General features: G+C 40.6%; 1 protein-coding gene across 10 annotated transcripts in view; it reads right to left on the reverse strand.

The window, feature by feature from the left end:
- MAPK9 (mitogen-activated protein kinase 9) overlaps positions 1-27,325 on the reverse strand; it is a 50,851-nt gene that overhangs the window by 16,504 nt on the left and 7,022 nt on the right. For 9 of the 10 annotated variants that reach the window (XR_011995619.1, XM_072728830.1, XM_072728829.1 and 6 more), the window contains 4 exons: positions 19,428-19,599; positions 8,336-8,465; positions 5,666-5,724; positions 3,300-3,438 (listed from right to left, as the gene is read on the reverse strand). Coding sequence is in view for 9 of the 10 variants with exons in the window: in XM_072728830.1 (XP_072584931.1) it covers positions 3,300-3,438; positions 5,666-5,724; positions 8,336-8,465; positions 19,428-19,549 (450 nt within the window). In the remaining variant the exon portion in view is untranslated. Of the gene's footprint in view, positions 1-3,299; positions 3,439-5,665; positions 5,725-8,335; positions 8,466-18,784; positions 19,024-19,427; positions 19,600-27,325 lie in introns of all 10 variants that reach the window. The other variant, XM_072728836.1, reaches the window with a different exon arrangement.

Consider the following 27,325-nt stretch of genomic DNA (forward strand, 5'->3'; position numbering starts at 1 on the left):
CTCCACAGACAAAAAGCTGAAAGGAAAAGAAATCCAATCACAGTATAAACAGAGGAGTGTGCATCAGAGAGCGTTTAGGTATCATGGTCCAAATCCGAGGATGCTGTAAATACCTGGGAGGTCAGGGAACAGGAAAGGTGGCGGGGTAGGGAGGTCTGTGTTGATGAAAGGGAGCTAAATTGGTACTTTATGCCCGAAACTGAAAAAAAAGGCCAATGAATAAAGATACAATATTATTTCAAGGTACGGGGATAAACACCAAAATAACAGCTGAAAGAAATGAGTTTGCTTCTGGGGAGTGAGAAATTCGGAGGACATGAGGACTTTGTTTTTTTTTAATATATATTTGTAGAACTATTTGATCCTTGATTAAAATAAGGAACATACCAACCAAGTTGTTTAGTGAGTTTCAGAACAATTACATACAAGAGGATCTTGTTTGAAAAGGATACATTGGAAAGGACATAAGTATACACAGATATGTTGGTATTAGCATAAGTAAAAAGAGAGCATCACTGTCAAGTTTGGGAGGAAACACAACCAATTGCTGTCACTGGCCACCTCCAGGCAACAGTGGAGAGCTGGGGGACTTTCCCATCTTTTAGTTTTTTGAATTGTAAAGATAAAAAGTCGTGGAACTATTGGTGTTTTATTTTTCAAATAATTAAATTTTGCTTTTAATACAGAAGCATTTTAATAAGCAAAGCTGAAAGCGCACACCTTGAGTATGGTGTTGTATAGAGGAAAAAGGACTAGAATGGCTCATGGACAACCGTTAACTCATTAAAAGGCTCTTGCAAAAAAAATAAATAAAATAAAATAAAATAAAATAAAATAAAATAAAATAAAATAAAATAAATAAAATAAAATAAAATAAAATAAAATAAAATAAAATAAAATAAAATAAAATAAAATAAAATAAAATAAAAGGCTCTTGCAACTCATCACCTCTCTTGTCCTGGCTGGGTGGGTGGGCTGGGCCAACTCAGGCCTCTCACTATTTGTTCTATCTCCCTTTCCCATAAGGAGCATGTGGTACTTTCATGAGCAAACACAAAGCCTGGTAGACCTATGAATGTGTGCGCAGGTACAAGGTGAGAAGGGGCAGTGGTAAGGCCCAGTGGGGTGGTGGACAGGATGGAGAAGTGGTCCATGGGATCATTTGCTCAGGTATTCTCAGGTTTCTAAACACTGTGCTGGGCAAAGCAGACACCTCTTTGGACTCCCTTTGACATTATGGTTAGCGGGAGTGGGACCAAACTCCAGGGACTGAATACTCCCTAACATGGGCATGTGTCCTACGGCCCTGAATAGGTCCCCAGGAACGGGAGGATATTGTTTCCCCACACATCTCTGGGCCTGAGAAGAAAGACACAAGTCAGGCAAACTGTGTTCATTTACAAAACCTATAAGGCTTAATATAATAAAGCCTAATAATAATAATAAGTCTGGAAACTTATTTAAAAGTGTGAATTTAAAGCAAAATGTGTTTAAGAGCTGCTAAGGGTGACGGGCACTGAGGGGGACACTTGACGGGATAAGCACTGGGTGTTTTTCTGTATGTTGGTAAATTGAACACCAATAAAAATTAATTTATTAAAAAAAAAAAGAGCTGCTAAGAGTGTCTTAATTTATGTAATGGCCTGTAAAATTTTAGGCAGAGAAACAGAATGGTGTATTGGGAAATCTTTGTTTTTAATTTTAAAAAATGGGTACTATTATGCTAGGTGAAAGAAGTAAGAGAAAGACAAATGCTGTATGATTTCACTCATGTGTGGAATTTAAGAAACAAGTAAGCAAACAGAAAAAAAGAGTGAGACAAACCAAAAGACAACCAGAGGGGAGAAAAGTAGGTGGATGGGGGAAACAGGCGATGGGAGTAATGAGGGCACGCATGATGAGCACCTGGTGATGTAAGGAGTACTGAATCACTGTTATGTGCCTGAAACTTATATTACACTGTATGTTAACCAACTGGAATTTAAATAAAAACTAAAGAAAAAAATGAATAGTACTATTTTTTTTTTTGAATAGTACTATTTTAAAAGCAAATTTGTCAACAGAATTTATATTATTTTAACTGAACACCTGGTGGCAGCAAAGGCTGTATTTTTCAGAAATAGCAGTGTCAGGAGCTGGGTGCTTTACAAGCGTGTTAGGCCCCAGACAGGCCCTGGGAGGAGGACCAGGTATGATGCCCAGTCTTACTGGCTTTGAAGTCACAGACCTGAGGCTCATGGTGTGAGGCAAGGGCAGCTTCGTTCTCTCCGGACTGGCGGGCTGTGCCACTGTGGCCAACATTTTCCTGGCACCTAACAAATCTACTGCATCACTGAAAATCTCTCTATTCTTTTCTATATGAATAGGCTTCATTGTTCTGGTCTCACTATCTTTCTCCCCACACAGATTTTGGTTCAGAGAAGTGACAACTTCTTGATGTTGGAATATAATATCTAAAGATAGTCTGTCGACAAAATTAGTATGGTAATAACTTAGGGAACGCCAAGAATGTTTCCAACAAAATTCTATTATCTCTGCCTGGAGTCTCGCTCAACATTCTAGTACTTAAAGAAGATTCTATCATGATGTTCTGCTTACACAGTGATAGAAATCAAAAAAGAAACAAAAACTAATAAAATCAGCTTAGAGAGTTACACTGTATCCTGCTGGTTTTTCATGGTTACTTCCTGACCTTAATGGCAATTCTGTCATCAAATCCCAGGTTAGCCCAGTGAAGACGCCCACCCAGGGCCATTCTAAAAGTTCCCATCAGTGGGGCCAGAACGCTGGAGTGGCAAAGTTTTACAATATGAGACATGGACATTTGACCCATAATTTATGTATGATTTCTCAAGCAACGGTATCATTTACTACTTAGCCTCTAACTTTTCCCCATCCCGAACCTAAATTCCTGCCTCATTAAAAATGGGATTTCAAATATGGCAAATGTATTAACAATAGATGATTCTGGCTTAATAATACTTGGGAGTTCTCTGTTCCATTCTTTTAACTTTAAAATTTTACAATACTTCAAAATTAAAGATTAAAAAAAATAAGCTTTCTTCCACAGCATCAAACAGAGTAGCTCAAGCCTGCATCCAGAGTGGCTCCTGCGAATGAAGTGCTCCACAAATGTCTTCTAATCTCAATGGTATTTGGGGACTTTAACACGATTCCATAGGTTTTTGGATGCTTGACACTGATGACTTTTAAAAAAATAATTCTTTTGTACCTAGAGAATCACGATAACAAAATGATTGTGATTTTAAAAATAAAACTGACATGGTGTCAGTACTTACTCTATGAATTATACCAGCTGAATGCAGATGTTTAATACCACAGAGCATCTGGTAAAGAAGGTAGGACATTCTTTCATGGTCTAACTCCATGTGAATAACCTGACATAAGTTAGCATCCATTAGCTCCATAACCAAATACCTGGGAAAGAAAAAAATATCAGCCATGTACATATAAAAATCACCCTAAATTCTTTTATGGTTACTGAACTATATTTCTATGAAACAGTAATAATTTACTACCTAGTTATTGCACTGGCTAAAGTTAAAAAAAAAAAGAACTTATTTTCTCTAAATATTTATAAGGTGTCTTGTAAAAAAGTTAAACATGTAATGGAACTTAGTAGAAGTTTTCAAAAAAATGATACATTTCAAATTAAAACAATTTTGTGTAATAGTTAACAGAATCTCAAACATTCAAAATCTCACACATCTTTATTTATTTGCTATTGGATCATACTCACTAGTATAGAAATCATGCTGCTACTTTTCTTATGTCAAGAAAACTTTTGACCTTCTTTCCCCACCAGCTATGCCCCATATTCTCCCTCTCTTTGTAAGCAAAACTCCCCAAAGAGGTATCGATATTGGCATCACCAATTCTTCTCCCATTTTTTTCTCCATCTCACTCTGATGGGGCTTGTGCCCCACACACTGCTGAACCTGTCCTCGCCCAGGTCCCTGGGCACTTCCTTGTATGTTGCTAAACCCAACGGCCTGTCCTACAGTCTTGCTGACTGTGCCCTGCTCCTCTCCCCAACACCTTACTGTTGGGGGGTGTTGATGCTTGGTCCTTGGCCTCCTTCTCTTCTCTGAGTATCCCAGTCTTACTGATCTCTGGTCTCAATACTTTAAACACCATCCACAGACTGTCAGCTCTCAAGTTCATACCTTGCACCCAGACCTCTCTCCTGACCCCCAGGCTCATGTATCCACCTGCCCACATCCTAGGCCTACTTGGGTATCCAAGGGGCACTGTGAGGCCCATGTCTAAAACTGAGCCCTTGATTCCACCTCACTTTCCAGTCTGTGCTGCCTTAGCCCTCCTCGGCTCAGGTGGGAGCACCATCAGGCTGCAAGGGGCTCAGGCCAGCACCAGGTGTCATCCTTAACCTCTCCCTCCTCATACTGCAGTCCTCCACCATAGCTCCCCCTTCAGGACATTTCAGCCTCCAGTCTCTCCCCTTTACCTATTACCCTCTGGTCTAAATGCAACCATCATAACCTTTCCCCTATGTTGCTGCAACAGCCTCCTAACTGGGCTTCTGTGTCACCACCCTTTGTGGTGAGTTCCCAACACAGAAACTAAAGCTATTCTTTGAACATGTAAGTCAGGGAAGCTCACTCTGCCTTGCCTTGGAGTAAAAGGAAGTCTTTCCAATGGCTTAGAGGCCCAGCAGTGTGTGGCCCCATCACTTCCCTGAGCCCACCCTCTTCTCTCCTCTGCTCCCCTTGCTCTAGCCACACTGGCTACTCGCAGCTCTTAAAGCACACCAGGTATGGCTCCACTTCCACTCCTTTGTACTACCTGTTCCTTTTATTTGAATCTACCTTCCCTCAAATATCTATAGGACTAACCCCTCACTTCCTTCAAGGCTTTCTTCAGATGTCACCAATACAGTGAGGTCTTTCTCCAACCACCCTGCTTACAATCTCAACCTGACTTCCAACTCCCAGCACTTCTGATTCCCTAAACCCAGTTCTGCTTCTTCCAGAGTATGTGCTAAGTCCTTATGAGCATCATTTCCTGACTTTTGTTGGTTATTTTTCTTCTCTCTCTCAGAGCTCTAAAAGTATGACTACATGCAATTTTTAATAATAAAAGGGATTTTTGCCTGTTTTGTTCCCTCAAGTAAGTCCAAGAGAGTGCCTAGCACATGAGTGGCAATCAAATATTTGTTGAATGAACACACCAGTAAGTTTAGCATTAGTTGTGCATTATACCTCAATACGATAAATTAATATTTTATTGCTAGTAAGATAATTCTGTTTCAGATTTTGGAAACACATAACATTTAATGATGTAATGATTTCAAATAATAATTATAAACCCTCAAACCCTGTAATCCTGGCTTTCGGGAGGCTGGAGAAAAACATTTCACATTTCAGCAAAGCAAATGGGCAGCATTAATGGTCACTGTTTGCTCTGAAGAATTATTTTCAATCATCCTTTCTCTGTTAGGGAGATGATAATATCTAGGTACAAACAGTTGAATATTATTATTTATCTTCCTTACTATTTCTCCTCCACAGAAAAAAGTGGCTAAATATATTGCTACCTACATTTCCTAAGTAAAAAAAAAAGCAGTTACTTTCTAAATATTTAGTCTTTGATACATAGTGTATTACTGAGTAAAAACGATACTTACACATCTTGAAATTCTTCTAGAGTCTTTTGTGGTGTAAACACATTTAACAAACTAATTATCTGAAAAGAGAAGGTTTATTATACCTCAGCACATCAGGTAACTCTAACTCTACATAATTATAAAAATTAACATGAAAATGTATTAAAACTGAAAAACAAAGCATAGCAGAGCTCAGTATTTATTATTAGTTTTACCAAAACATCCTGTTACATGGTATATGAGAAAAGTTAAATGATTAGGATTCTCATCCTGGAAATAAGATCTGCTTTTAATCACATCACATTTTATGTGTCTCTAGTAACTTATTATGACAGAATTTTAACACATAATGTCATTCGGGCTCTGAACATAAAAAAGTAGAAATTACGGGCGAAAAAATATGAAAGCAATATGTTAACTCTGAAAACTGAAATACTATCTACAAATTTCTAAACTTTTGAAATATGAAGTTTGTATTTTTAGAATGATGAAGATGAATCCCTCACAGTATTATGTATTTACTTAGAGAGTTCTAGAAAGACCTTTACCACAAGACATTGGTCCTGGTACCCCAACAGTTAAACAGAGAGTCCCACTGCTTGAGAATCACACATATCCTCTATCATTTTAAATGACCAAGGGAAAGATGAATGATTGAGTAGATAGGATTGGGGTGGCTGGCTGACCGAGTGCAAAATAAAACCAAATCCATACTTTGATCTTCACATCAACTCAAAATGGAACAAAGATTTAAATGTAAACCACGAAACCACAAAATATTAAAATGTGGATAAACATTTATGTAATCCTGGTGAAGAAAAGCCTTTTCTAAGCATGATAGGAAACCAAGGACATGTGTTGTTGTGTTAAACCCAAACCAAGACCAACAAACCAAAAAAAAAAAAAAAAAAAATTAGTATGGCAAAAGCAACCTAAATGAGTTGAAATGGAAAAGAAGTGAGGGTTGATAGCTTTAATATACAAAGATCCTCTATAAATGCATAAGAAAGAGAAAAACAGCCCAAGAGAAAAATTTTCAAAGGCCACGGGAAACAAGTTCCTTAACAATAAATGGCTTAAAAAGTATGAAAAGAAATTAACCTCATAAGTAAGAATAAAATATCATTTGTCATTTCTCAGGTTGGTAAAGTACAACAACAAAAAAATGTATAATATGTACATAGTCCTGGGGGGATTCTGAAATAAAACATATTCTTTGATATTCTTTTTTTTCCCTCAGATAATCTTAATGAAAGTGCAAAACTTTCATTGACTTTTCATTGACAGTCTTCCTTGAGGTCAATTTGTCAGCGTATATTAAAAATAGAAATGTGCAGTATATGCTCTGGCTAAGAAGTTCACCTGGACAGGTGTGCAAAGATGCATGTATAAGGATGTTTATTGCAGCATTGGTTATAATATCAAAAACTGGAAGCAATCTAAAAACCAGTAACAGGTGACTGGCTAAATAAATTATTGTGTATTGATAATAGTACACTATGTAATGTATTTGAGGTCCAGAAACATTCCTAAGGGAAAAGGCAGGACGCACAGTAACATAGCTGATTGTGCTCATGTACGTATGATACATGTGTAAGAATGCTCACCAAAACGTTAATGGTAGGGTTCTGAGGGATTCAATGATTTTTGCTTGTTTATTTTATTTGAATTTAAAAAATAATAACCATAGTTTCATGTAACCTGAAAAAAAATTTTAATGTATAAAAATAAAGTATGCATTGGAGAAATTAAAAAACAAATTCAAACCACAGACTCAAAAGAATAAACCTATCTTAGTTTTGTACATAATGTTCCTGTACCATAAAGATCCAGCATAAACGCTAAAACAAAGGGAGTCACGTAGAATTGAGTGTGGTCTTGAATACTCATCCTCCACAACAAAAAAAGGGGTCACAAGGGGTGATCTCCAAAGCCCCTTCCAGACATTACATTTTATGATTTTTATAACATGGCAAGGTTATCAGAATCATGCTCTGAGACCAGTAGTGGACATACAATGTGCCTGAGTACCTCATTTTCTGAAGACATACAATTTCTCCTTGAAATTTACAGTGCTTTGATTTCTGTGGAGATGTCAAGTACAGCTATCTTGAATATCACACCATCTACTCACATTTATTTAGAAATGAAACATCCATCATACAAAGTAAAAAGCCACTTTGTAGAACAATGTTTTTCTAAAAAATTATCTAGGTGTTTCTCAGTTTGTTAGGTCAATATTGTTGCCATTTTATAGGAACAGAAATAGCGAAAGTCAAATGATGCAGGGTTAATTGATATTGCTATCAGACCTAGACTGAACCATGATGCTTCTGGCTGACTTCAATTCCCCCAATGCTGATTAAGAATTATGTCAATAAGGGGCACCTGGGTGGCTCAGGCGGTTTTAAGTATCTACCTTTGACTCAGGTCATGATCCCAGGATGGAGCCCTACATCGGACTCCCTGCTGAGTGGGGAGTCTGCTTCTGCCTCTGCCCCTCACCTCACTCATGCTCTCTCTCTCTCAAATAAATAAAATTAAAAAAATTTTGTCAATAAAATAGAACCATTTAAATAGTTACTGTTATTACTAGTTTACTTGAGGTCTGAACTCAAGGTATTTCCAAAGACCCACAAGATTACCATATTGTTGACCATATTATCAGAAGAAAACATAGACATAACTTACATTTTTATGATTGACACATTTTAAGAGGACGAGTTCACGGTAAGCTCTCTTTGCATGAGTCTGATTCTGAAAAGGACGACTCAGTTTCTTGACTGCAACATTTATCCCAAGAACTGTATCAAAAGCAGCACTGTAATCAGGAAATATAATAAGGAACCCATTAGGATGGTTCTGGAAAAGATGCAGTGCACTGGTCTTTGTTCAATGTATTCTCTTTTTGACTAAGTAACAAATAAGGAAATACTTTTCAGCTTGTTTCCACTTAGGGTACCTCTACACACCAAGAGCAAGGCAAGGGGGCTAAAAGGGTAGAATGGACTGACTCCTTTGCAGAAGCACGAACATGCCAGCTGCAGTTAGGAGGCACACTGACTTCTCATTATATTGGTTGACATTATTGTATTTGGAAACAAGTAATTCAATACAAAGCATGTAAGACCAATCAAGAAATGAAGTCTTCAGTTTAAATATGCCAATAAATTGAAACAGTCACTGGTTATCACAATAAAATATAAATATACTCTGGCATATCACGGTGGAGGAGAGGGTTGAGCTCATGAGAAGAATATTATGAGAAGCTTTGTTTGTGTTTTTCCCCAGACAAAAGAATCTGAAAGAAAACAGAAGCCAGCATCTCAGCTCGTGGTAAAATCCCTAAGATACAAAACCCCTAATGTAAGCAATTACTATATATAAAATCCTACTAGAAATAACTCCTTGTACCATTATAGTATGAATAAAATCTTGCAGAGGCTGTGTTTCTGGCATCTCAAGTTCCCAGCTGAAAGCCATGGTTCCTTTTTCTTCCAGAAAATAGGAAAAATTGAGTAGCCTGATTGTACATTCTGTACAAACTAGTACTAATGGCACTCCTGGTGCTATTATTACCCTTCAGCTACTCATCAGAGGCCAAAAGCTGCTAAGGACCACCTAAGAACCGAAGCATCATTTAAACTATTGTTTCTAGGGGCGCCTGGGTGGCTCAGTCAGTTAAGCATCTGCCTTCCACTCTGGTTGTGATCCCAGGGTCCTGGGATCGAGCCCTGAGTTGGGCTCCCTTCTGTTGGGGGAGTCTGCTTCTTCCTCTCCCTCTGCCCCTCCCCCCGTTTGCACCTTCCCTCATGCTGACTCTCTCAAATAAATAAAATCTTAAAAAATATATTATTTCTATGTATTTATTTTATTCAGTTTGTAACACTGTTTTCACTTACTCATTCCTATTAGTGTTTTTCTGCCAACAATCCTTACGTCAATCTTTTTTAAATCGAAGGCTAGAGATCATGTTACTTTGTAATTATTTCTAATTCAGGTCACATTATGTGTACATGTATACACATATGTAAATCTTCATGCTCATATGAAAATGCACCATTCATACAAATTATAAAATGTTAATGATAAATCTACTTGTGCAACAATATACACGTGTACTTATATATATTTCTGTCTTAAAATTTGACAACAGTTACACCTTTTTTGATTTCAAAAGTTTTTGTTCAAAATGAGCCAAATGGGCAGACGTGTACAGACACCTATTTCCACTACTAGTGCCAATCCTTGGAAAAACCACCTTCAATTATTTCTGGTTTGAATTCTTGTGCTCACTCAACTCCAAATATACTTTTATTATTATTTTCTCATTTATCAGTTTCAGAAATTGTCTATCTACTCCCCCAAAACTAAAGATTTAGTCACTTTACTTGAAACCCCCAACTCCTCCCAGTTTTTTGCTCTCATGTTATTTTAAACTTTTCCCTTGGTTACCTTTATAACTCCAAACAACGTGCCTAAACTTCTTGTTCCATCAACTTTCAAGGGAACCTCAGGACCTCCAGTATGTAAGATGAGGCCATCACAGTCCATCTCTTTGGCCTTCAGCACGCTCTGCTCTCTTTCCCTGTCTCAAATAGTCAAGCCAGAGAACATATCTCCTTACTCTACAACTAAGTTCTCTGGGCTTCTTTTGGATGTGTCCAAAAGTTGAAAACCAAGACAAAGAGACTATGTATGCAGGCACATGTCAAAGTTCCTAGTTGCAGAGTTGAGATGACATTTCATTTTCTAAGGATCACATGACCCTCACTGCCACTCACAAGAGAATGAGACGACTTCTGGCATCAAAGTCAAATGGATTTTCTTTTCTTATATTCCATCAGTTATTCAAACATCATGTCCTTTTAAAGCTGTTTGACATGTGGACCATGACTTTCTAGCTTTTCCACCACAATTTCCTAACCAAGGATTGTTCTTATTAAAAGAAAGGGAGCCTGGGTAGCTCAGTTGGTTAAGCATCTGCCTTCCTCTCAGGTGAGGATCCCAAGGTCCAGGGATTGAGCCCTGTGTCGGGCTCCCTGCTCAGCAGGGAACCTGCTTCTCCCTCTCCTCCCTGCTCTTGCTCTCTCTCTCTCAAATAAAAGTTGGGGGGCGGGGAGAAGAAAAATACCCCTTTCTGAAGGCTATCCCCAGTACTTTCTACCTTCTCACTCACATTATTGTTTGGAGTCTATTCCATTCTTGAAGATATTTTTTTCTTGCAATTTCTTTCAAGACCTGCTGCACAGCTTCATCCCTGGAATTTTTTTTCACTGGCCTCCATGTTTCTGGTCATACATGTTCTCATATTCTCTTTCTTGGTAGAATACATCCTCAAGGAATTTCCTCAGAAAAAGTGTATGGAAGATAAATGATCTTATTCTGCTCTCAGCCTTGACTGATGGTTTGTCTTCTGACTTCACATTCAATTTTCTCTGAGAACTCCACAGATTTCCAATGTTGAGTACTGGTGATATTCATTCCTTGACTTCCTGTCCTGTTCCGCAGCTTAATGATTTATCACAAAGAGCCATGTTTTGTCGGCATCACTCCAATAACCCCCACAACATCTACTAATCACTATCCCTCCTGTCCCTCAAAGATGACAGGAGGGATACTTCTGACTACATCTGACTTTTATGATAATCACTTCCTTGCTTCAACCAGCTAAACATGAATTTTCAAGCTCCCTCTCCCCACTTCCCATGGCTTATTTTTGCCTAGTTTTTGAAATTTGGCTTCTTTCACTCAACATTACATTGTGAGACTCGTCTGTTGTTGTGTGTAGCTATTCTGTGTCATTGCTATAATATGCCTTTGCATGGCTATATGACATAATGTTGATAGACACTTTGGTTGTTTTCAGTTTGCAAGCGATTACAAAAAACATGGTCATAAATGTTCTCACACCAGGCTCTGAGTCCCCTATGCATGCATTTCTGATAAGTACATAGCTAAGGGTGGGACTGTATATATTTTAGTAGATAATGTCAAACCACTGTCAAAGTGGTTCATTCTACCAATTTCTAGACATTTGATTTTTACGTATATTGACCCATGTCCTACAACAAGGCTAAGCATACACTCATTAAATTAAGAAACAGGAGCTGGGGCTAATCTAATCACAAGAACCCTTTAGAAGCAGAGTTTGTTCTGGCTGCTGGGAAGAGGAGAAAGTCTGAGATTTTTTATTGTGAGAAAGACCACTGCAGCCTGGAAGATGGAGGAGGGGACATTGTAAGAAGGAATGTGGGAGGCTCTAAAAGTGTGGTGGCCCTTGGCTGACAGAGAGCAAGGGATGGAGACCTCAGACTTACAGCTGCAAGGAACTGGGTCCTGTGACTGTGCTTGGAAGCACATTCTTTCTCAGAGCCTCCAGATGAGAGTGCAGCCCAGCCAACATCTTGATGTCAATTTGGTGAGATATTGAGCAAAAACTTGGGCAAGCCCATGCAGATTTCTGACCTACAGTACTATGATAGTATAAATGGCTGTTTTTTTTTTCTTTAAACACCAAGTTTGTGGTAATTTATTATGCAGCACTAGAAAACTAATACATCTGCTCTTCTGTATTTTTCTATACTTTTGTCTCTTTAGGCTTCATCCTGAAATTTTTTCCTGATCCATTTTTCAGATCGATAAATCTCTCTTCAGTTATATGGTCTGCCTTAATTTCCTTAACTATGGAAATAATTATTTCCTTAATTATGGTCCCTTAATTTCATAATTTGATTTCTTATCTTACAGTTCTAGAGTTTCTATTTAGTTCTCTTTTTTTCTAAGTTCTCATTTTTCATCTTCCCTTTTACCATCTGGAACATAATATCATAGCTACTTAAAAGTTTGGATCTAATAATACCAATTTCCCCTCTGGATCTGTTTCTTTTCTGTTTGTGCTGGTCAGCATGTTGTCTAATCTCCTCAGTGACTAGTTATCTGTGATTATGTGTTGCTATCTAGAAATAATTTATTATCCAGTATGACACTGTTTTCCTCTAGGGAGAATTTAAATTCACTTCTTCTGGGTACCTGGTGCAGGGCACTAGCAATTTCGGTTCAAGTTCAGTGAACTGAGGTGATCTGAAGCAGAGTGGCACTGCCTGCAGGGAACGGTTTCTTTCTGGTTCATTCTCACTTCCTGGATGCAGTCCTTTAAAGGACTCCATTCAAAGTGAAGAAGTTCACCAGGCCCCTTACAGTAAGGGCCCTGGGCTCCAATGTCTGTCTGCCAGTGCCCCCCAAGGCAATCTCAAGTATTACTCAATACCTCAGCTGCCCATTCTAGAATTTTCAAATGTCCTCAGGGGGAAGAGCCCCAAATCCTGGGCTCCCCTCACTAGGCTTCTGCCCTCCTCTGGATCCTGGCTTAGTAAGTCTTCATTCACCTACTTGCACTCTAAGTGCAAATGCTGAGCACGAGGGTGAGGACGGGAATGCTGGGAGCCAACTGGCATGAATGTTTCATAATGAACACTCCTATTTCTAGCCACTTGTGTCATCTTCATTTTCTGTATTTGTCATCTCTATACCCACAGCCTCTTTGGGGTTTTACTATAGATAGGTCCTCTTCCTTGTGCAAATGTCTTGTCTACTTATTCTCACTTCCTCTGCTCTGTTTATCTGCACCCAGTTCCCAATTACTTTTTACATTTGAGAAACTTGTTAAAAGCTCTTCTGCACTAACTGACCTCCGATCATCTTGTTAGCTTCTGATCCAGAAGCTCTAAACCACTCATTTTAGAGATGAAACTATTAAGACCCACAAAGACAAAAGGATTTGCCCAAGGTCACAAAAGACTCCTGCGATGTGGATCACAGCTGGCCTAGGAACCCAGTCCTCTCGAATCACACTCTTCCTGCACTTTATGCTATACACCTTCTTCATCATAGGAATGTTGTTGCAGAAAGTTATGTGTTTATTTACTTGCACTACTAGAAAGAAAATAAAACGGTGTGAGAGCAGGGTAACATTCATGGGTACACAGAACCAGAGAGAGGAAAAGGAGTAAGAGCTAGACTAACCATTTCATGTTCAGGTTAATGGTCCCTTCTAGGGACTGCCGGATCCAATATTAAACATTTTTTAAAAACTATACACTTCCTACAACTGTCCATAAAACAGATAATCCTAATTTGGTTGAACAACCTGAGATTTTAGAAGGACAAAGAAAAAACTGAACTGATATAAAAGAAATGTACACACATTTTCCCCACTACAGCTTCAAAATCTTCCAATGACTTAATTTTATTAAATAATTTAGTTGATGTTTATGAATAATCCAAAGTTATTAACATTTTAAAACTTCCTAATTTATTTTACTAATATTTTTAATGAACAACAAAAACAAATCAGGGACAACTGCAGAAACAATTAAAATTTGTTTTTACTCTGATCACAGCTCTTCCATGTAATCCCATTCCAGTACGGTACCTTGGCTTGCCCACACTCCAGTCCCTAGGTCTTTATAAAGCTCTAGTTTGAACAGACAATGAACAAGTTTGGTAAACCATGTACTATTGCTACTATGATATTTTATTTCTCAAAAATGTAAGAACATGGGATGCCTGGGTGGCTCAGCAGTTAAAGCATCTGCCTTCAGCTCAGGGCGTGATACTAGAGTCTCTGGAACGAGTCCCACATCGGGCTCCCTGCATGGAGCTTGCTTCTCCCTCTGCCTATGTCTCTGCCTCTCTCTCTCTGTCTTTCATAAATAAATAAAATCTTAAAAAAAAAAAAAATAAGAACATGCATGCCCCCTGTGTTAGTTTCCTATTACTATTATAAGAAATTACCATAAATTTCCTAGTTTAAATAACAGATTTACTATTTTATGGTTCTGGAGTGAGATTGTGTGTGTGTGTGTGTACACGCACGTGCACTTGCCCATGTGCACATCGATCAAGCATTCGGTTCAACATAGCGGAGGCTGGATTCTAAACATGAGCTGTGATTACCTGGGGACATTTCATACACGAGATTAGTCTTGAAAGACCAGGGATAGTGTCTTGAAAGACGGTGCGTTTCTGAGGACAATCTAACCTGAACATGCAGTGGGAACAAAAGTGATGGTCATGGGAAAGAACCTGCCATGTTTGTAGGGAAAGGAACACTGGAGAGAACTGGTTATCTAGAAGTTAGGGCTTGATGGTGGGGACACTCAGGTCTTTCTGTCACTGATGGAAAGAAAGGGGTCTGTCTGGCACCATTAGTAGTTTCTTGCTCTATTCAAACAAGGGGTAAGGCCTCTCCTTGCACCACGTACAGAACACTTTTCTTCCGAGAACTTTTAGCAAAATGCCAATACCCAAGATGCTAATGCAAAATAGAGCCAAGAAGAAGTCCTCAGAAGATGTGGGGAAAGTCTCATGGGAAAAGTACTCTCCTCTCAATTTGAGGACCACCACTGCTGCAGCTCAATGAGACCACGAAGCCTCAAGCCTGGCAGGAAAGTGAGGGGCAGTCACCCACCGCCCTGGCTGACAGCAAGGCAGCACCAGCTCTGGGAGGGAGGAGCAATGTAGTAATCATAGAAACCAGGTCTCTAGCCATGTAGGCCCAAATCCCAGGATGACACTTCATCTAAAGGCCAAAAGATGAAACATCTCAGAAGTTTAAGAATGATTTTCATAATTGTACCAACAGTTCTAAAAGAAGACACCAATAATCTGTGTCACATTAACCCCCTTTGCACGCATCCAGTAAAGTTAACCCCAGCCAATAGGCTTTGATCTGGTAATGATTAATTGGCTGTGTTACAAAGGTAAGTGAATAATGACATCCAAGACTGTGAAATAAACTGTAGGGTGTGCCTGGGCTCATTAAGTTTTAACTAATTAATTAATTAGGCTTAATCAGCTCCAAGTAACGACTTCTTTCTTTCTTTTTTTTTTTTTTTTAAACATTTTATTTACTTATTCATGAAAGACACAGAGAGGCAGAGACACAGGCAGAGGGAGAAGCAGGCTCCATGCAGGGAGCCTGACACGGTACTCGATCCAGGGTCTCCAGGACCACACCCCGGGCTGAAGGTGGCGCTAAACCACTGAGCCACCAGGGCTGCCCCTAATGACTTCTTTCTTGAGCAGAAAGAACAGAAACCCAGTATTTGATCTTTCCTTTGAATCAAAACTCAGGCTATGGGAATAGGGATTTGCAAGAGATGAGATTTAGAATGGTGTTAAAATTTTAGCCACTACAGGGGCACCTGGATGGTTCAGTTGACTAAGCGTCTGCCTTTGGCTCAGGTCATGATCTCAGGGTCCTGGGATCAAGCCTCACATTGTGCTCCCTGTTCAGTGGGGAGCCTGCTTCTCCCTCTCTCTCAGCTCCTCCCCCTGCTTGTGCTCTGCCTCAAACAAATAAAACCATTAAAAAACTTTTTAGTGACAACATACTTCTTTCTTCCTACCTTTCTGCATGTGAAATAAAAACTGCTCCTATAAATATCAATAAAATTGTCATAAAATCATGTAAAGGAAAATATTAAGAGTTAGTGAAATTACTGTTAGGATTCTGTGAATATATAAATTTAGCTACTACAGGAAAATGACAACATATTTTATACATAATATAGTATGAAAATGTCATCATATATGATACTATGGTATCAGGAGTTAAATATCCACTATAAATGACAAAGATCCTTTGTTTAAGGCATCTTCCAGTTTGCTTTTTTTTTAAAAAAAAGTCCGAGGTGAGATTCACTTACACATGAAATTCACCATTTGAAAGTGAATGATTTCAGTGTCGTTTGGTACATTCACATTATCATGTAGTCACCACCTCCGTATCCAGATCATTCCAAAAGATTTTCATCATTACAAAGGGAAACCCCACACCCACTAAGCAGTTGCTTCCCACCATCTTTCCTCTGTTAACCACAAATTTGTATCTGCCTCTATGGATTTACCCACTTCAGATGTTTCTCATAAACGTCTGGCTTCCTCTGTGTAGCATGTTCTTGAGGATCATCCATATTGTCAGATGTGCCAGTGGTCTGTTCCTTTTTATAAATATCCCATGTATGCATATAACACAACTTGTGCATCTGTTCATCCACTGATGGACATCTGGGCTGTGTCCACCTTTTGACTATTGTGAACACTGCCACTAGGAACATGTGTGTACAAGTCTTTGTTTGAATATCTGTCTTTAATTCTAGGTGTATTTACTGGGTCCCGAGGTAACTCCATGTTGAGGAGCTGTCAAACTATTTTCCACAAGTGGCTGCACTGTCTTACATTCTCACCAGCAATGTGTATGGGTTCTAATTTCTTCAATCCCAGTGGGTATGAAGTGGTATCTCACTACGGTTTTGATTTTCATTTCCGTAATGACTAACGATGATACCCTTTCCATGTGCTTGTTAACCTATTTACAGATCTTTGGGGAAATGTCTGTTAAAGTCCTTTGCCTATTTGTTTTTTAAATTGGATTGTCTTTTTATAGTTGTAAGAGTTCCTTATACATATGGATGCTAGACTCTTACTGCCTATGTAATTTGTGAACATTTCTCCATTTTGTGGGTTGTTTTTTCACTCTCTTGACCATATCCTTTGATGAACCAAAGTTTTCAATTTTGATGGAGTCCAATTTTTAATTGTATTGCTCATGCTTCTGGTGTCATTTCTAAGAATCCAAAGTCATGAAGCTTCCCACTTTTTCTTCTAAGAGTTTTATGCTTTTAGCTCTCATACGTAGGTCAATGATCCACTCTGGGCTAACTTTTACAGGACATGAAGTAAGGATCTAACTGCATACCTCTGCATGTGGATATACAGTTGTCCTGGCACTGTTAAAGAGACTATTCTTTCCCCACTGAATAACCTTGGCACGCTTTTCCAAAATCAACGGGCCATAAATGTATGTTATTTCTGGACTCTTGAGTTTTTAATTTTTTTTTTAATTCAGAATTTTCCATCCTGTAAAATTCTGCCACTGCTTTTCCGGAGGAAGTTTAGCTTATAATGGCATATTAGGAACCTGTGTTTAAAACTAAAAATTTTTAAATGAAAAACACACATCCAGGGCAGCTCCGGTGGTGCAGCGGTTTAGCGCCACCTGCAGCCTGGGGTGTGTGTGATCCTGGAGATCTGGGATCGAGTCCCACACTGGGCTCCCTGCATGGAGCCTGCTTCTCCCTCTGCCTGTCTCTCTCTCTGAATAAATAAATAAAGTCTTTAAAAAATTTTTTTTTAATTAAAAAAATCACACATCCATAATGAGTAATTTCATTATTAAACACATATTTAAAAAATAAAGAGGAAAAGTGGCCTATGCAACCTGAAAGTCAAAACCAATCTCTGTAAAATAGTATTTCATCAAGTAGCACATGATTTTACTGTTATTCACCAAGCTGTATTGAGTCATTAATTTTAGCTGTCTGCCATTTATAAAACCTTCCATTTTACAATGACTTTTAAACTTCCAGTCAAGCTCTCACTGTGGTTACTACATTAAATGCCCTTGATAACAATCTTGCCAAATTACCTGTGTCAAATGACCAACTGATTCCAAATAAGAGATGGATTATGAATCAAAAGAATGTTTTGTTGTCTAGACCTTTTTATACGAATTGAAGTGTCCTCAATCGGACCATCCAGTGACTTTAAAACTTCTCTTGGCACACTGGATTTTAGTACCAGTACAGCATGCTATCATTTGGAAATTGAGATTACCGTTATTTTAGACACATGCCTGCATTCCTTCCACACAGCCCCTTCTCCTGCATTAGCTCTGAACTGAGAAGCTCTGAACTGCGATCTCCTCTTAAACCCCCTGGGGCCTCCAACCACCTAGGCTGAAGGAAGCACCTGACTTCCTGATTGCAGGTCTCTATAACCAAGGATCATTACAAACCACTGGTGCAGAGTCTCTAAACTCAAAATCTCTAATGAAAACAAGCACCCCTACCAGAATATCCAGAAGCGTGCTCTCTTATCTGGAATCCCCTCTGCCTACAAGCAGTTAACATTTGATATTAGCTTTATCAGGGTTTCTTTTAGAGGCAGAGATGATCTTGTTTTTATTGACCCAAAAAAGGAAAAAAAAAAAAAGTCTTGCCCAGGAAAACTATGGGATAAAAAGTTGGGGAAGTGCTGAAAACTGTAGTCTAGAAAACACGTGAAAGACTTTACCTTTAGCTGGGCAGTGATGTCGCGGCAGCTGACTGCTGTCTTACCATGCAAGAGACTAAGGCTCACGGTCAGACCAACAGTTCTGACGGGCTGGACACATGGCTGAAGTGAGACACCAAGGAAGAGACGGCCAGCCCAACCCCTCACACAGCATCCCTTCCTGGTTAATCCATGGGGTGATAATGACACTGAGTGGCCTCGTCCTGCCAAGGAAGGGCAAGGCACTGCAGTGACGGCGCCTAGAAATGAATAGGAGTGATTGGGGGTAAAAGGGGGGGAGGGAGAGGTGGCCAGGATGAAGAAATGAATAAAACTCCAAATTTCTGTTACAACTCACTGTCATACCTATTACTCTAGTTATCTAATGACAGGAGGAATGAAAAAGAAAGAAAAAGAAAAAAGAAAAAAGAGAAAAACTGCTACCTATTTAAATTTATGCAGCATTCTAAGAATTTAGGTTTGTATCCTACAATATGACTACATATAACTAGAGCAAGAGGTTGACTCAATTTAGTTCAAAAACCTATTGCAAAGAAAAGAGTATTTTTTATCATCAGTGTTTTCTAAGTCCTGACAATTTAGTTTTATTTAGTTTTTTGATGAAAAAAACTCAGTCAACGCTACTGAAACAGACCATACTTACCAAACAATTCCTTGGGCTCCAGAGCCAATTGGTTTCAACTGCTGATAACGTTTTAAGACAGTGAAAGTTGAGTCTGCCACTTGCACACTGTAAAACTGACTGTCACATTTACTGTCACTCATGATGTAGTATCATAGAATATTCCAAAGAGTTGGTACAGTCGTCAGGTTCCCTAAAAGAAAAACAGAATGAACATACATTCTGAGATTACACATGCGTAGCTCACTTAAAGAGTGCTGCAAATTTTCTGGCATAAGACAATGGGGCTGTAAGTTGATAAACTCGGTTGCACCAAGTTCTGAACTTCAGCAACATGCAAAAAAAAAAAAAAAAAAAGGCAACATTTCAGAGGTACGAGGCCCTCGTGAAAGGAAGGAACACTCAGGCCAGGGATGACCATGTTTCCAGGGAATGGACTAGGAAATAACAGCCTTTCTTTTACTTGTACAGTTTGCTAGCCATGACAAGATTATGTCACTGTATGACTCTTATCAGCTTGCTTCCTGTGGAACTGGCATATGCTGGGCTGTCTCAGGGATGACGGCATTCAGGAGAGGTTTCAAAGGGATCCTTCTATGATTCCTGCAAAAAACTACAAAAGGGCCTATCTTCTTCTAAGTCCACAAATTCAGGTGAAGTGATGAAGCAGAAAGCAAGTCCTATGCCAAAGTGACTGTAAAAGGAGACAGTTACAGAACAATGGGGTGGCGGGCCTGATGACATGAGTATGTGCCTGGGCACATCCTGGAGCGGACCTGCGTTGCCCAAACCCCACATCAAGCAGGCTCAGTAAAATCCCTAGATGGAGAACTGTTGTAACCTATGGTCAATGACATGGATGCTCTGACATTTATTTATGATAAGTTAGTAAAAACTGGCAGTCCCAAAGTGGCCTTTCGGTGGTTCAGGCAGTAGGCTGAGATCCCTACCATGCAGGAGCCTGTGTGATTTAATACAGAAAACAAGCAAACAGAAATCAGCAGGCAGCTACATTAATTTGGTTCCCTGGCTCTTGTCTGAAGACATTTATTTAAAAGTCAGCAAGCTATTTATTTTGCTCTTTTTAAAAAAATTACCAAGCCAACAATAACATTCTGTATGGCTTAAAAACAGCAAAATTTAAATTTTATTGCACAGCTCCAGCAAATTCCTGTTTGTTCTACCATCTAATATTCGATGTCAACCTGCTGAGTTTTCTGGAGTGATAATTTGTATTTCAATAAAGTGATGCCTAGAATTTCCATTAAACATGGAAATAGGTTGATTAATAACAAGTGTAAACAAAGAATCTGGATCGAATGAATAGTTTCTCCAACTGGCCACTCCTTTCACTGCCCCTTGCCAGCTTTTTTTTTTTTTTTTTTTTTTTTTAACCCATTTTCATGATTACCAGTAGCCGCTGTGACAGACTCACTGCACACTGGCAGGGAGTACCTCTGGGAAGCCAGCACTGCGCTAGATGAATGGACTCACGGGCTTGTGACAACCCACAGCAGGATTATCAGTGCCTGGCAGGCTGTGAGCTAAATGGCCTGGCCAAGCCATGCCTAAGGTCCAGGTGTACGGGAACTGGTCTGTCTTGCTTACTGAGGCATCTCACACTGCTGGGACAGAATGACAGTATAAGCATTCAATAAACTTTTGCTGCTTTGATCCATAATTCAGTATCTAGTGATTCTCTCATGATGTTGCTTCATTTTACTGACATCTGAAGGAATACCCATTTCTAAAGAGGATTTTTTAAATAGTTTTTATGAGGCTGAGACAATTCATCTCAACACTCATGGGGTCCTTTTGTACAAAAAGGTGTTAAGTGACATAGGTAATATAGCAAGATCAGCTAGTCCTTTTTTAAAAAAAGATTTTATTTATTTTGAAAGAGAGAGAGAGAAGGAAAGGGCAAGCAAGTAGGGGGGGCAGGGGAAGAGGGAATACTTCAGGCAGACTCCATGTTGAGTGTGGAGCCCAACAGGGGTCTGGACAACAGAGTCGGATGCTTCACTGACCGAGCCACCCAGGTGCCCCCAAATCAGCTAGGCTGGAAACCACACATAATTCACTAGTTGAGGGAAGAAATGTGAGAACTGAGGCTGCTATCCATATTATAACACAAGTTACAATAACATAAGGGCATAAGCAAGAAGTAAACTAATTCAAAAGGCAAAAGAGGTGCTATGCACTGGCAGGGGTGCAGAAGGCAAGGACGACTTCATGGAGGAGGTGGCATCTGCCTTGGACTCTTGCCAGAGACAGACAGCAGAGGTACAGAGCTTGAGCGGACTGTGCCCAGACCTGAATCGCTCAAGTGGGTGGATTGGCGTGCAAGTGCCAAGGATCAGAGGGAGACCCAGAGGAAAGGCAGGTGGCCACTACAACCTGCTGTTTCTTAGCCCTACTGCAGTACACCAGCACTGTTGGCCTTCAAAAAGCACTCCCTGACACCACTGTGGACATGGTAGGTCCTATGCTGGAACAGCCAGTGTGTCTGTCCTTGGTGAGCTGACACTGTGGGCGTACTCAGGAAAAGCCCCGACACAAGGAGACCCCTAAACCCAGAAGACAGACAAGGCTCTGGGCAAGAGAGGGAGCATGTGCAGAGAGGTGGAGGTGCCTTCTGAGCATGACAAGTCATTGGATTTCGTTCTGCTGGGCAGTAGGGGAAGAAGCAGAAGAAAGAGAAGGACGCCAGATCACCATGGGCCCTGGAAGCTGCTGGGAGCCATCTGGGCCCGGGCCTGAGGGCTGTGGAGCCATCAAGGCAGAGAGGCAAGTGCTCTGATGTGCTTTCCAGAGTGCTCATTCGGGAAGCTGAGAGAACGGTGGCTTGGGGTGGGCAGGACAGAAGACAGATCTGGAGAAACACAGCAGGGCCATGGTGGGTGTGGAGAGGAAAGGAATGCACAGTGTGGAGGAAGGGTGTATAGGACCCAGAGAAAAGGAGGAGAAATCAGGTGAAGCAAGTGGAGATAGGCAGGGCACACATGCAGTCTGGGAGTCTGGCTTGGGGCAGAAGCATGTGCAGTGCCTGAGAGATGAGCAGCATGATAACCCCGGGCTGCTGACGAGCTCCAGGACCCATGCCTCCATCTTTGGTTTTAGTACAGAAGCCTCCGTGCTCTGGCTGGACGGATGGCTGCCCAACCAGAGATGACATCTGACTGCGTTCCTGGCAGCCAGGAATGGCCAGATGACCAGCTTTTGGCTGATGAGATACGAGCAGAATGATGTATGCCACTTCAACATCATTTTTCTTTTCTTTCTTTCTTTTTTTTTTTTTTAAGAAAGCTGCTTGCCATCCACCTTACCTTTCTTCCTTGCTGCTGGCTGGGGGAATAGCTGTCATAGATCCCAGAGTTGGAAGTCACATGCTGAAGACAGCAGAGCCACCCACCAGCCAGAGTCCTGAATGATCTTGTGGCACAGAGCCGCCCCCTGTTCTGGTCCACCTGCCCACACTGAAGCTGGGACAAGCTAAGTCAGCCTTGTTGAGCAGTCCTGCAACTCTCTCTGCCACAGCTGCTGTAGCCTAGATTCTGACTGGTACACCAATAGGTTAGCTTTTGTGAATATGGGGAGAACATAATGTCATTAGGTTTGAGAATTGATGTATTTTCATCTCAGGATTTAAATAATTTTTAAATTAAAGCATGTTGCCCTTAGTTGCCAAAAAAACAAAAACAAAAACAAAAAAAAAAAACAAAAACCCAACCAACCAACCAACCAAACTCACCTAAGAGAGAAGTTGTCAAAGCCACCTTCTCTGCCCAACTTGGGCTTCGTGAGCACCTCAGGGCAACCCAAGGAAGACAGTAATTTAGCCAATAATGAAATCAACTCTGCTGAGATTATATTTCAACAAAATGGACGTCAACTAGGTTTTAGAAGACAGTTTACAAATTGGGAAGAGTATGAATTTTTGTACTATCACCACACTGAAGGTGCAGTCAGTGCATTCACTTCCTTCAGTACAGGGCGCTAGTTCCTCCCCTGGGATCCCTGCAGTGAGACACAGTCCCTGCCCATCCCAAGTTGCTTCTGGACTGTCAGTTTCCATAGGCCTGTGTCTCCTTCCCTCAGGCCGGGAGCACCTCACAAGCAGGGAGGGTCTGTCTTCCCTCTCATCCATGGAGAAATGTAAGGAAATGTCCAATGTCTACCAATCAGCCACTGAAGAAGCTCCCTGGGGGCCACGCTCTGCTCCCTGGGTTCTTCAGACTTGAGTGTGCTGGGCGAACCCCTCTGGGGAAGGAGTGAGCACAGCCCTTGCTAAAGGCATCTGGCTCACATCCACACACTTCCCTCTTTACCATGCTGCTTCAATGAACCCTTGTTGAATGAAGCACTCTGATCTAAAATCCCTATTTGTTGAAGACTGAAGACTTGTAGAATCCTCTCCAGGATTCTGGAGTAAAATCTACCCACTCTACAGACAAGCAGTGGGTAGGAGGAACATTCCTACTTGTTTAGAGCCTAGAATAAGAAATGTTTCTTTAAAAAAAAAAAATTCTCAAAAAAATTTAAAAAATTAAAAAATAAAAAATTCTCTAACTCTGACATTCTAAATATAAGCTATTCAACTACTATAAATACAATATTAATGTCCAAGTCTTGCGGGGACATCAGGTATCATCCGCTGGGACCTCCCAACATTTCATGAGGGCGTCTTGTGCACCAAGCACAAGGCAAAGGTTGTTGAAAGAGCACTAACCAGATAGACCCTTCCCATGAACAGCCAAAAGCATAATTATCACACCACCTAGGAAGTGGCTTGGGGGTAGATGTGGGCCTAAGAGCAGGAACCCAGCAGAGTGGTGGGGGTTGGGGTGGGGAGCCAGTGAATGAGCAGGAGTATGTGAGTGAGAATGGATATAAAGGAAGGTTTCCCAGAGGGGTCAAGACCTGAGTGCAAGTCTGTTCACAGTATCAACCCAGGTGTGACAGAACAGGCACTCTCATACATGCTGGTAAGCACCGTAAATTGGCACAACATTTTTGGGGAGGAGAATATGTAATATCTAATGAACATTTTAGATGCATGTGACTCCTAACCTGGAAAGTACAATTCCTCAAATGTATCTGATAAACATATATGTACAAATACTCAAAGATATTTGTGCAAGAATGTTTCGTGGCACTTCTTGTAACTGGCAAAAAAATGAGAAATAACCTAAAATGTACACTTGGAATGAGTGAATAAACTATGGCATAAAAGCATAATAAAGCCATTAAAAATAATGTAGGGATTTGTGTCCTGAAAAGGGATGATATCTAAGATATATAAAGGAAATAAAGCAAGTTAGAGTGCACGTAGTAAAGGTCAATCTATGGGAAAGGCCACACACACACATACACACACATGCACACGTGCATGCACAAACACACCTGTGCATACACACACTATGCTAGCAAGTGCTGAGACACAGTAGAAAATGAGACTTTCACTCTTCCCACTATAACTTTCTGTTGCTTTTTTCTTAGTCATGCACATATATCACATTAAAAAAAAAAACAAATTAAATCTTTTTAAATGAAGAGCTGAGACCTAAATGTAGGGTAGGTTTGGTACAGCTGGGACTGGAGGCAGGAGTGGGCCAGGCTCTAAGCTACATGGTTATAAATGCCCTCCACACAGTCCGGCAGGTGAGCAGGACTGCTCCCACTCTACAGATGAAGACAAGAGCCGGAAGACAGGAGGGAGCTGCCCAAATCCTCAGCTGGAGAGTGGCGTGGCCTGGGGTCTTAATTTAGGTGTGTCTGACGACAATATTCATGTCCTTCCCAACAGACCATCCTAATTCATCTCTCTCACTGTATTTATATATGTCCAAGGGCTGGTCAGGACCAGGCCAGGAAAAAACACAGGCCTTTACATCTCATCCTGCTGACTTCACTCCACCAAGACTGTTTTTCTTTGATGATGATGAGTCAGTCATCTACAGACTCAGGCCAACCTTCAACCACACGATTGGTTCAGAATACCCAGGACATGCAATATCTACATTACCTGACTACTGCCATTAAAAGCAGGTTTTCACCACTGCCCTCTTAATTTCAGTACTTGCTGCTCAAGTTTTTAATCCAATTGTTTATTTTTTCTACTTTGTTATCAAAAATGGCACAGCATAACAACTTACTCTGTTTTTTGATCATCAAGAGACTTACAGCATCTCAGAGACATCCTTCCAGATGTCAGTTCTTAAACTACAATACAAACTATGATAAAGGACAACCACTAGTGTTTGGTGATCACAGTCCCCACGATTGGATTGGAAAGGAAGGATCCATTGAGGACTCCTCCCTACAGGTCCCTCGCAAATAGCTGGGCCTGTCCATTTCCCCTCCTCAGCCCTGCCTTCCCCTGCTCTGGTTATGGCTTTCTCAGAGCTCCCTCGATATGGCAACTGCCCAAGTGCTCTCCAGGCCTCCATTCCTGCTACCTCCAAACCACTGTACACATGCCATTTAGAAAGGGAGATCTGCCCGCATAAAACACTGCACATGACAGGAGTGGGGTGGGATGGGGCGCCTGCCTGGGTGGCTCAGTTGGTTAAGTGTCTGCCTTAGGCTTAGGTCATGATCCCAGGGTCCTGGGTCAAGCCCCACTTGGGGCTCCCTGCTCAGTGGGAAGCTTGCTTCTCTCCCTCCCTCTGTCCCCCCATGCTATCTCTCTCTCTCTCTTAAAGAAATATATAAAATCTTAAAAATAAAACAAAACTATGCACGGATGCTCACAGCAGCTACATTTTTAACAGCTCAAAACTGGAAACAATTCAGGTGTCCTTCAGTGGGTGAATGGTTAAGCCAAGTGCTGTACATCCGTACCATTACCAGTCAGCAACAGAAATAAACCAACGACTCTTACACTAAACAACTTGGTAGATTTTAAGGGCATTATCCTTAAGTGAAAAAGCCCATCTGCAAAGTAGAATTTCATTTACACAGCATTCTTGAAATGACAAAATTATAGAGCTGTGGATCAGATTAGTGGTTGCCAGGGGTTATGAATGGTGTAGAGTCAGGGCGGGGTATGTGGCTGTAAAGGGTAGCACAGGGGAGATCTCTGGGATGATCAAACAGTTGTGAATCTTGACTTTGGTGGTGGTGTTTATGCTGACCTCTGCAGGTGATAAAACGCCATAGAACTGTATGCACACACTTTCCTGGCTTTGGTATTATACTGCAGTTATGTAAATATACAACCAATGGGGGAAACTTGGTGAAGGATGCATGGGACCTCTCTGTACGACTTTTACAATTTCTTATGAACCTAGAATTTTTTCAAAATAAGAAATTTAAAAAGATTTGTTGAACATGCACAGGGATCATACCACTCTCTTGCTTAAATTCCTTTGATGGTGACCAACTGCCTGGAGAGTAAAGCTCTAACCCTTTAACATGGCAGGACCTCTGGCCCACTCTCAGGCAATATGAAATCACCAGAGACCCAGGCTGACATTACAGCTCCTGGCCACCTTTGGTCCTCTTCCTGAGTTCTTCCCTCTGCCTGAAGTGACTTCCCTCCCCATTTTGTTCTCCTGACCAGCTTCATCCTCCTTCAAAATCTAGTGCATGCACCTGCTTCTCTTGCAAGGTTTCTTCTACAGCCTCTCCCTTCCCACTGTGGGGGCCTTGGCCCTGTGTTTGGCAGCACAACTTATATTCATTTTATACTGCATGGCGAGTCTATCTCCACTTCACTCTGTGAGCTCCTTAAGAGCAGAAAATGTGTCTGATTCACTTCTAATCCTTTACTTAATTACATAGTGGGTGCCCAGTAAATGTCTGTTAAAGGCAAAACTAAGCAGGAGAATAAATGTGGTAGGGCAGTGGGGTGCCATGGTTAGCATTAGGACGCTGGAGTCAGAGGGCAAGCTCCTGGGCAGACTCTATCAAAAGAC

This window comes from Vulpes vulpes, chromosome 12 (genome assembly GCF_048418805.1).
Source record: "Vulpes vulpes isolate BD-2025 chromosome 12, VulVul3, whole genome shotgun sequence".
NCBI classification, from domain to species: Eukaryota; Metazoa; Chordata; class Mammalia; order Carnivora; family Canidae; genus Vulpes; species Vulpes vulpes.